The following is an 11290-nucleotide window of genomic DNA, read 5'->3' as shown; positions in this document are numbered from 1 at the left end:
ATGCAGTCGTGCGGAGGCGCCCCGGCGGGACGCCGAGCATTCGACCGCATCTGCCCCAACAGGATGCTGGAGCTGGGGGGCCGGCCTTTCGTCAAGCCCGAGAAGCTGGAGAGGAAGGTGGGGCCGCGGGCCGGTGCCAGGCAGGGTCCGCAAGCTCCGGGGCCCGAGGGCTGACCCATGCTCACGGTTTTTGTGTCCGGCTAGTTCGCCCCTCCGCGGAAGTTCTTTCCTGGTTGCAGCGGCAGCAGCCCAGTGTCGATATACGAAGATCCCCGGGACGCGGAGTCCGCGGCGCTGCCAGGTGAGCCTGGCGGCTCCCGCGCGATCCTTCGGGTTCCCCGCGCCGGGTGGGTAGCGCACGCGCGGCTCAGATGAACTTTTTCCCCCGGGCTCCAATGTCCTGACGGGAGGCCAGTGGCGAGCTCTGGCGGAGAGACTCAGGGCCCGCCTCGTGCGTGTCCCCGGTTCTCCCCGCGCAGCCCTCACAACCATAGACCTGCAGGACCTCGCCGACTGCTCCTCGCTACTCGGGTCCGACGCGCCGCCTAGTGGTGACTTGACCGATTCGCAGGTATCTCCCCCACTCCCGAAGCCCAGCGGCCTCCAACAGCCCAAATTCCGACTCGGGACTCCGGGGTTCCTTTCCGCAGAGGCTCATCTCGGGCCCGGCGCGCAGGCAGATTTAGCTAGTGGGGGCAGACGTCGTGCCGGAATCTCAGCCCTGAGGATCGGAACTTCTTCCCTCCTAGCCTGTGGCATCGGCGGTATTCTCAGAGCTGTTCTGACCAACTTGGGACAGAGGGACTCACCTGGAGGACTTTCCTCCAGGGAAGGGGTCTCCTGTTCTCCCCCCACCCCCAATTCCCTGGAGCTGTGACAAAGCAATCTGGAGATTGAGCACGGAGGAGCCAGGCCAGTAGGTGGGAGCAAAATGGAGCGCTGGGCACCTGGTACTTGTCCTGCTCCCAACATCCCTGCCCGGCCGTTCACTAACAATTTTCATTCCCTGGTATCAAAGGAGTGTGAAGATTGACGGGTAACTACTCGATCAAGACTGGAAAAGACGAATAGAGTTTACATTTAGAGGAAGAGGGACGAAGGACAAAGAACTCTGGAAGAGATCTGACAGCAAACGTTCCTCTCTGCAGAGATGGCTCTTCAGCATTTGGGCACTTTAAAAAAGTCATTTTCTCCCCCTGAAAAGATTCATGTCATTTACCCTCATGGGACAAAGAGGTATTTGACTTTTTCTTTTCCTTAAAAACTTATTTCCCTACTCCCATCCCACTTATACCACTTGCAAGGGCTGACACTTCCCAGGTTGATGAAGGGACCTCCCAGCATTGGTGTCTGGGATGCCAGAAGCCTGCCTGGCCATCAATGGGACATGAAGTGCCCAGAAGGACAGGAGGTCTTAGTTAGATGCAACCTACAGGAGGAGTGCGAGTTCCAGCTTCCTGGCAGGAGATCCTAGGGGGCATGAGTCCATGGGGGAAATGTCCAGCAGTGAAGACTCCAGAAGATATGACCATCTCTGAGAACTGAGATTGGTGGAAGAACACCGCCTTCCAGGTTTCCCCAAGTGCCTTTAGAATTGGGTAATAGCCCAGATGGAGTCAGGGTAGGTGGCCACAGAAAGCAGGGAGTGGGTAAGGCAAGGGATGAGAGTGGGCATTGCCCTGCAGAGGCTGTTTTGTTTTTCTCTTTAGATCTGGATGCTCACGTAAGGAAAGACAGTGCTTGAGCATCTTTCAACTGACCCAGAGGCCCATTCACTGTCTTACTCCAACATGTTTATTTTACAAGTCATGAAAACCATGCAGGCTCTTCTTGAATTTTTGCTCAAGTATTTAGAACTTGCTCAAGTTCTAAAAGAACTTGCTCAAGTATTTAGAACATCATGTTCTGTATTAGCCCCCTCCCCCCTTTTTTTGGCTGTCATTGTGGTTTGGAAAAATGCCAGATTTTTAAATCTAATTGGGAAGGTAGGATTCAAAGTTTCAGATTCAAAGCATAGAGCTCATGTGAGATGGCCCAAGAGGTCCAGGACTTTTCCTGGGGAGAGACACAGCTGGTAGAAAGGGAAAGACATCGCTTAGAGGAAGATCCCCTGGAAAGACCCCAGCCAGTGCGCTCTCAGGTCAAATTTCCTAGCCTCCTTCCTGCTGGGTAAGATGAGCCCAGAGGAAACACTTCAGAAGTGTTTGTTTGAGGTCCAGAATGAGCCAAGGACCTGGGATAGCATGGGAGGAAGCATTTCCTGGGCCCCAGTTCCTGACTTAGCCTCAAGCCTCCTCATGGTAAGGGCTTTGGCTGAATCTCTATTAAGAGGAAGACCTTTCAGCCCTTGGAAAACGAGTCTTGTTTCTGGGTTCTTCAACCAGGGCAGAACTTGTGCTTCAGAATTTGCCTTGGCCCTTTCTAAGCTTTCACCCTTATAGCCTCAGTTCCCAACTGGTGCCTGAGGCTTCCTAGACCGAAGCACTCCAGGAAAGCTAATACTTGTACTTTCTTCAAGGTTAGGGTCAGAGTAAGTTCCTCTTCTCAGCAATATTTGAAAAGTGGAGATGGGCTTCGGGGAAATAAGTATGAGTAACGCAAAGGAATCAACAATAGTGGAAGCAGTAGAGTAGGTATTTCTGATGGGCATATTGGATGCATTCCCCAACACCATATGCCTCGAGAAACTTCTTTCCTCTTCCCCAGTGCTGTCTTCATTGGAAGACAGGCTTTCCTTAAAAAAGAGATAAACGCTAGAGGCAATGAGGTATGGAGGAAAGAAGATTGAAATAGTCACCATCCTTCTAGGACAGGAGCCCCAATTCTTAGTTGGGTGACTTTGGGCAATTCACTTTCTCTAAGCTTCAAATTCTTCATCAAACGGGGAGGAATCACTTCCTGGGCCCCGCGTGCTTCCTACTTTGGGTGAGAATTAACATAGGGGCTCTGTGTAAAAGAGTTTTGTCAACTCTAAATGTCCACGAATTAAGAAAATAAGAGGGCCTCCCACTGTCTCCCTCGGCGTCACGCAGCCAGGCACACTGCGGAAACCTAGGAAGAGCGTCCAGTTCAAGATATGGGAGGTGCTTCCCACCATACCGAGAAAGTAGACTCTGACTTGCTGAGAAACGGAAGAGCAATAAGGGGCCACGCTTGCTGCCCACTGGACAGAAGCACTTTCCATAGCACGCCTGCTCCCTCATCATAGCCTACCCTTTTCCTCCCTGTTTGGGGGAGAAGGTGGTTTGGCTGCGACTGAGCCTCGGCGGGACACACAGCCTCACGTTATTTCTTTGGACGCCCCTGCACGCAGTCAGGTCTTGGGAGGGAAATCCGAGGGGGCGCACACCTGTTCCCTTACCTTAGGGCACGGCTCCTTGGCGGGTCGGAGGTAAGTTGAACGAGAGGTTCAGCGGGAGCTGGAGGAACGCCTCTGGCTTCACGTGAGGAGGCAGCTGGTTGGCTGGTGGCGGGCCAATGAGGCGGCGCGGGGACTGCGGGCGCCGGGCTGCCGGGCGCCGGGCCACTATGCTGAGCGCGGAAGGACTCCCGCGGCAAATACAGCACCGCACAGTTTCGACGCCTTTGGGGGTCCCCGGGGATACTGCTGTTCCGCTCCTCACCATTGCAATGCAAGCCTGCTGGGTTCCAAGCCTGGGATGGGGCTTTGATTTTCAGGTAGGAGGCTCGGTTGCGAACTACGGTGCGTGCACACCTGCTGCCAGGCCCGGGAGGGCGACCGTCGGTCTGGGAAGCGCTGCAGACCTGCCGGACTCGACGTTAACTATTTTACACCTCTGGCTTATTTCAGAACCATTCTCTGCAGACGGCAGCGGACTTGGATCTGCAGGATTTCAGAGACACAGTGGATAGCCTCATTGCAGGCAAGTGCAGGCTCTTTGCAGTTAAGTAAAGGGAGGCGGGGACGTTCCCCACTCCGCAAATCAAACTAGTTCAGATTTCGATTTCGTGGTCGCGTAGGTGGTAAAACGCAGCACCTGTCTACATCGTCAGTAACTCGCCAATGGGTCCGGCTCTTCCATATTTATGAGACAACACCCTTTCTAATGGAGATGAATCGCTAAATTTATAGCGCTTTCCCAGTCTAACGGTTTGAGTTCTCGGAGAGGGAGCCCTACTCTGTGATGCTGTCAAGGAGAGGTTGGGGGACGGGCGTGTACAGAACGGCGGAGCTGTGGGACTTGGGGCAGGCTTGCCGGGGCCGCCGTGGAGTCTGAATTCAGATCAACTCGATAGGCATATATGGAGCGCCTGCTGTGTATGAAGAAGATATCAGAAAGGGCCTGGGGAAAAGTAGGGATTGTACCGTGAGGGGTGCTTTCCTTAAGTCTTTACATAAACCCTACAGCCGGCATGGCAGGCGTAGCGTTTTGTCCCTGTAGCTAGCCGGGCACGAGTCTGAGGCTGCAAACCTAGCTCCCACTCTTCCTCAGACTCATCCTCTTTGATGTCGCCTCCTCTGGCCGGCGGAGACTTCCCCTTCTCTCCTTGCGACGTATTGCCATTTGGGCCCTGTCTCTCTCCGCCGCTGGACCCAAGGGCCCTGCAGTCACCGCCGCTGCGCCCTCCGGACGTGCCCCCGCCTGAGCAGTACTGGAAGGAGGTGGCCGACCAGAACCAGAGGGCATTGGGGGACGCACTCGTTGAGAATAACCAAGTAGGGGCACTGGGCTGGCCGCCAAGAATCCTGGGTTGGGGACAGGGTATGGAGCTCTGGGCGGAAATGCGGGTTGCCGGAGCGGGAATGTGCCCGGGTGTGAGTCAGAACCAGTGGACAGACCAGTGCTTCACGTACTCCAGTGGCGCTCCTGTTTCCAGCCTTAGTAACTGGGAATAATCCTGCCCGACCAGATTGATTATTTTATTTTATTTTGTCAGAGAGAGAGAGAGAGAGAGAGAGAGAGAACAGGCAGAGTGGAAGGCAGAGGCAGAGGGAGAAGCAGGCTTCCCGCCAAGCAAGGAGCCCGATGCGGGACTCCATCCGAGGACGCTGAGATCATGACCTGAGCCGAAGGCAGCCGCTTAACCAACTGAGCCACCCAGGCGTTCCCAGATTGATTTTTAATAGGGACACCAGTATTTACTGAAGGCTTTATACGCCTGGTATTGTGCTTATCAATTTACTTTTTCTTCTAATACTTTCAACCACTGAATAAGATACCCTTACTACCCCATTTTACAGGTTATGAAACTGAGGTATAGGAAGATTGAACTTCAGAGGCAGACCCTGTATCTGCTTCTTGCCGAAGTCCGTACTCTTCACCACCATGCTACACTTAAGATTGAGATACATTTTGTCTAAGTGATTTGTAAAAACAAAGGGCGACTAAACAAACGTGGTTATTATTCTCACCAGTGCAAGTGCCCTTGGGTCTCCAGTTCCAGATTAGATGTTAGGATCCTGGTATAACTCATGCAAGTATACGGATGAGACCGACCACGGTGGCCTATCTCGTAATGTTCGGGTCTCCTTCTGCAGCTGCACGTGACACTGACCCAGAAACAGGAGGAGATCGCCTCGCTCAAAGAACGGAACGTGCAACTGAAGGAACTTGCCAGTCGGACCCGGCACCTGGCCTCGGTGCTGGATGTAAGTGGGGTGCGGGCGCGTGGGACACTGCGGGACGTCGGAAATGTTCCTATGAAGCTCCCACCCTGTTCCCAGAATTGGGACCCAGGGGCGTTGGGAAAAGGACGTTGGCTGCTGAGAGCTTGCTGAGCCACCTGCAGCCCGCATCTAAGCCCACGGAGTTTTCGAAAGGCGCCCGGGTCTGCTTTGCGCGCCCAGTGCAGGGGGCGGGGGGGAATCCAGCCGGCCCCAGCTTGGCGCTCCTCCCCATCTTTTGTAGAAGCTGATGATCACGCAGTCCCGGGATTGCGGAACGACAGCCGAGCCCTTCCTGCTTAAGGCGACAGCCAAAAGGAGCCTGGAGGAGTTATTCAGTGCTACCGGGCAGGATTGCGCGGAAGTGGACGCCATCCTAAGGGAGATTTCCGAGCGCTGTGATGAAGCGCTGCAGAGCCGCGACCCCAAGCGACTCCGGCTACAGCCGGAGCCCGCGAAGAGCGAAGACAAGCCGGGGCACCTGCACGGCAGCTTCCGGGGGCTGCGCACAGACTGCAGCCGGAGCGCGCTCAACTTGAGCCACAGTGAGCTGGAAGAAGGCGGCTCCTTCAGCACTCCCATCCGCAGCCACAGCACCATCCGCACCCTCGCTTTCCCCCAGGGCAATGCCTTCACCATTCGGACAGCCAACGGGGGTTACAAATTCCGCTGGGTCCCCAGTTGAGCTGGGATGTGGTGGCCCCCAACACTGCCCTGTATCCGGACTGAAGCGCCTGGAGGCTAAGTGGGAGTAGCTGCAACGTTTTCCTGAGCCTGGCTTCTCAGAAGAGCTCCCCCTGCTGGGCGAACGCCACCCTGAAACTTATTTTTCAGGAACCAAAAAAAAAAACCAAAAAAAAAAACAAACGTCTAGATAATGATGTACTTGTAAAGTCCTGGTATAAAATACTGTATATTCTTCCCCTTTCACTGTGTGTGTGTGTGTGTGTGTGTGTGTGTGTGTAAACACACATAATCTCAAACAATTTTAAAGGTGTTTTTTTTTAAGATTTTATTTATTTATTTGACAGAGAGAGATCACAAGTGGACAGAGAGGCAGGGGGGGGGGGGGGGGGGGAAGCAGGCTCCCTGCTGAGCAGAGAGCCTGATGCGGGACACGATCCCAGAACCCTGAGATCACGACCTGAGCCGAAGGCAGCGGCTTAACCCACTGAGCCACCCAGGCGCCCCCAATTTTAAAGGTATTTTTAACAGCTTTGAATGATATACTTTTAGAACAGGAAAGGACTTAGAAATCACTTAGCTATTTTATAATTATATAATCCCCTACTTTTATAAGAAGGAAAAGTAGGCTCGAAGAGATTAAGTAATTTTCCATAAGCAGCAGCATTTATTGGGAATTTCCAGTCTTTCTCACTAGTTATTTAAAGATCTTAGATCCAGAAGCCAGGTTTCTGAGTGAATGCTTCATTACATCACTGAACTTTCTCTGGTCCTAAGGACCCTTAATTGTCTTACTGTTGAAAACTTTTATTCTGGCTGGAAGAATAAAAAGTTAGGAGAGAAGCCAAAATACTTGCTTTAGGGCAACAAAGTAGAGAAAAATGTAGATGCTCAGAGGCAATGGGCTATCTACAAAATAGGTACTAAATGCATTTGTTTGTAATGATCATTCATATACTTTTGTAAGATTTATGGTATACATTTATATTAATTATAGTTTATATGTCTGAACAGAAGAATCACACAGAAAGCAAACTTGGTTGATAAAAAATACAAGTTTTAAGAAAATGGCATATTTCACATGAAAAAGAATATATATTTTTATGTGTGTGTGTTCACGCGCGCGTGCGTGCGTGTGTGTGCGCGTGAACATGTGCAGGTGCACACGCACATGTACCAGAAACGAAGTGTGGAAATATTGGTAAATCTATTTGAATTCCATAGATAAAACTGTGGTGCACGTTCATGTCATATATTTCTACAGCTGATCTTCTAAGAAAAACTTACACATTATTTAGTGCCTTCACTTTGACTTTTTTTCTCTTTCCTTTTGTGTGTTTTTTTTTCCTAGTCTGTTGTGAAATTATGTGACTGGCATATATATGTCAGGCAGTGATTTTTCCCAAACTTCCCAGTTCTCAACACGAGAGTTATTTCTTTCTGTGTCCTCAGCGTGGGCAAGTTTCCAAGCCTGTTACCTCACATCGCTCATTCTGCCATCTAAGTGGTGATATCAGGTAACAGGGGATCTGGGCAGGGCAGCAGAACCTGCTCCTCCAGTTTTTCCTATGTACTGTTATCTGTATTTAGGAGCCAAAAAAAAAAAAAAAGTGATAAAATAGACCACATTTCCTCATATTTTGTCTAACAAATGGACTAAAAGTACACTGAAGAGTTGAAAATTATTTTCATCAGCTTATATATAAAATTACTGAAGTTCAGGTTCAGATAAAACAAAAACAACAAAGACCCTTAACTTGTCCTGAGAAACGATCTGCAGAAAGAGACTGACAAATGACAAGCAGGCAGCCCCTCTCCTTTTTTCCCTGTACAAGGACGACGGAGACTTTTTGGGTTAGGGCTGAAAGTCAAGGGGTTGGTGCCTGAGGGATGTAACTCTTCATTAATCTCAAAGCTGTGGGGGAAACCAACAGTAGTTTCTACTTACACAGAAGGCAGTAACTCCTGCAGTATAAGCTCTTCTAAAAATATACTTACAAGAGGTGTGCTTGGGTGGCTCAGTCAGTTAGGTGTCTGCCTTTCAATCAGGTCATGATCCCAGGGTTCTGGGATTGAGCCCAGAGTCGAGCATTGGGCTCCCTGCTCAGCGGGGAAGCTGCTTCTCCCTCTTCCTCTGCCTGCCACTCTCCCTGCTTGTGCTTTCTCTTTCTGTCTCTGTTAAATAAATAAAATCTTAAAAAAAAAATACAAGAGTCAGAGGCCTTGTGATAGATACTATAACCTTATTATTCTGTAGTTTTAAAATTTTTCCTTTTCTTTTTTTTTGGAGTTCTTTTTTTGAGAAAATGAAAAACTTTAAACACTATGATAGCTTAAATTGCTATTAATCTTTGTAAATATTACTTTTATGTAAGTGAATCTCATCAACCTACTGTAAATCTTAAATTTCAGTTAATTCCAAAGGAAATAATGTTATTGCTCAATTTTTAAAATAGAACACAGTGTGGCTTTTGTTAACAGATGAATAGGCTCTTTGGTTTGACATACAGTATAGATGGTAAACGTGTGCCCATCATCACAGTGGCAGGGACTTGCATACTTGCTGCAAAGTCAAAACTAGTCCAATACGTCCTTTGATGCCTCCTGCTCATAATTTGGTGTGAATAAAAGGTCATAAAGCTATGATCGAAATTAAGGCATCTTCTCCTTGTGAATATTAATAACATTTGAAAAAATATAATAAGAACCTACTGTAGACAGGCTTTCACCATTCACTGTACTAGGTGGCAGGAATTGGTGAGAGGGAGATGTTTCTAAAGGTCACTAGGTTGACATAGCTGTCATCCTCCTCACGAACCTAGGTCAATTTGGTGTCACTGGAGGTTAGAGTACATAGAGTAGAACAGAGAAGGGAGTGAGAGAGAATTTAATCTTTCCCTAAATGTAGAAAATTAGCAAATCATCTTTCCAAAGCAATACATATAAAGAGTTACTTCTAAACAGAAAGGTTTGATTTTTTTTAAAAGATTTATTTATTTTTATTCTAGAGAGTGAGAGACAGAGAGAGCAGGGGTGGGGGCCAGAGGGAGCAGGAGAGAGAGAATCCTCAAGCAGGTTCCCCACTGAGTGTGGAGGACCAGGACCCCTAGATCCTGACCTGAGCCCAAAGCAAGAGCTGGACGCTTAACTGACGGAGCCACCGCGGTGCCACAAAAAGGTTTAATCTTAGTGTCTCCATCTTCCCTACAAACATACATACATATATTTATTTATTTATTATTTACTATTTATTTATTTATAAAATATTTTATTTATTTATTTGACAGAGACACAGCCAGAGAGGGAACACAAGCGGGGGGTGGGGGGTGTGGTGGGAGAGAGAGAAGCAGGCTTCCCGCTGAGCAGGAAGCCTGATGTGGGGCTCGATCCCAGGACCCTGGGATCATGACCTGAGCCCAAGGCAGATGCTTAAGGACTGAGCCACCCAGGCACCCCATTCCCTACAAATCTTTAGATTTTATAAAAATATTGAGAAGAATGTGTAAAATAAGAGCATAAGATGTCAGAAAACAAGAAAGCCTGATGTAATTAATGTAAAATGAGCCTTGAAAATTGTACTGTATTTCTTTAATCTCTAAAGGCTGAACCAGGAAAGGAATTTAAGCAAGCATGAATGTGGATACCACATTCCATTCTCATTTATATATTTACATTAAAAGTACATTATTTTTCTTTTTGTAACAGTATATATTATACCGTATTATAACAGTGATACATATTTGTTGTAGAAGTGAAAAATAAATCCCCCATTTAATAATTCACCAATTTAATCAGTGTATACTGGATACTTACTGTGTGCTAGGTGTTGGGTATACGTTGGTAAATACAGCAGGTGTAGCTCTGCCCCTTTGGAGCTTAGAAGCTAGGGAATGAGACAAATAATAACCTGCAAACACATAAATCTGTAATTTAAAATTGAGAGAGGTACCTATCAGAGATAGAGAAAAACAGTGGAAAATGCATTTACATAAGGGAACCTGGAGACTTCGCCTTAGAGGAAGAAATTTTAAGTAGTAAATTTGAAATTTTATCAAAGCAATACACACACGGTTAAGAAATAAAATAATAGGCGGTGCCTGGGTGGCTCAGTGGGTTAAGCCTCTGCCTTCAGCTCAGGTCATGATCTCAGGGCTCTGGGATTGAGAAGGAGATCGCATTGGCTCTCTGATCAGCAGGGAGCCTGCTTCCCCCTCTCTCTCTGCCTGCCTCTCTGCCTACTTGTGATCGCTCTGTCAAATAAATAAAATCTTATAAAAAATAAAGAACTTAAATGAAAGTAATGATCTGCATCTCCCATTGTCAATGTACTCACCAAATGCAACCATTTTTAAAAAGATCTCTTTCAGCTGTTTCCCTTAGTAGTTGCTGCCATATCCCCAAATCACTGGTTTTCAACACCAGCTCTCATTAGAATTACCTGGAGAGGTCTGGAAACAGTACAAAACATGTGAGCCTTACCTGCAAAGGTTCTACATTGCGACAGCATCAACGTTTAGTTCTGCTTCAGTTAAAGAAAATATTACTTAAGATTTTGATATTTTGAAATCACTGAGATTTGTTTAATGGCATGTTTATGTTCTAAATTGGTACATATAACATGATTTGAAAAGAATGTGAATTCTCAATTTACTGAGTGTAGTGTACTTTAAATGTCAATTAGATCAGGTGGTTGATATTTTTGTTCAGATCATCTATATCCTTACTGATTTTTGTTTTTTCTGTCTATTCAAATCCTATTAAAATCCTCAACTCTAATTTTGAAATCATCTATTTTCCCCTTTCATTCTGTCAACTTTTGCTTCACATACTGTGAAGTTTATTAGGCACACATATTAAGGTACATGTATTTATAATTATTATATATAGTTTAAGATATTGGCCTTTTCTATTATTATGGAGTGTTTCTATGGTCATGTATTTACCTTAAAATGTATTTTGCCTGGATCAACATAGTTGTTC

At 47.5% G+C, this 11290-nt stretch overlaps 1 protein-coding gene across 1 annotated transcript; it reads left to right on the top strand.

The window, feature by feature from the left end:
• On the top strand, window positions 1–6311 carry LOC111156857 (multiciliate differentiation and DNA synthesis associated cell cycle protein). Its single transcript, XM_022517955.1, has 7 exons — window positions 1–117; window positions 205–301; window positions 480–571; window positions 3812–3884; window positions 4455–4678; window positions 5501–5611; window positions 5871–6311. The coding sequence occupies exons 1-7, from the start codon at window positions 1–3 to the stop codon at window positions 6309–6311; spliced, it is 1155 nt and encodes a 384-aa protein (XP_022373663.1).
• The last annotated feature ends 4979 nt before the right edge of the window (window positions 6312–11290 follow it).

The sequence above is a fragment of the Enhydra lutris genome, unplaced genomic scaffold (genome assembly GCF_002288905.1).
Source record: "Enhydra lutris kenyoni isolate GAN:26980312 unplaced genomic scaffold, ASM228890v2 scaffoldscaffold50, whole genome shotgun sequence".
NCBI classification, from domain to species: Eukaryota; Metazoa; Chordata; class Mammalia; order Carnivora; family Mustelidae; genus Enhydra; species Enhydra lutris.
Note: the sequence above shows the minus strand (reverse complement) of the source record. Positions and strands in the feature narration are given on the sequence as shown.

Excerpts from the sequence above, each read along its gene's own strand:
- LOC111156857 (XM_022517955.1), top strand. The coding sequence starts at position 1 with ATGCAGTCGTGCGGAGGCGCCCCGGCGGGACGCCGAGCATTCGACCGC. Across the intron at positions 572-3,811 it reads GTGACTTGACCGATTCGCAG|AACCATTCTCTGCAGACGGC; the intron begins GTATCTCCCCCA and ends GGCTTATTTCAG. Across the intron at positions 4,679-5,500 it reads CACTCGTTGAGAATAACCAA|CTGCACGTGACACTGACCCA; the intron begins GTAGGGGCACTG and ends CTCCTTCTGCAG.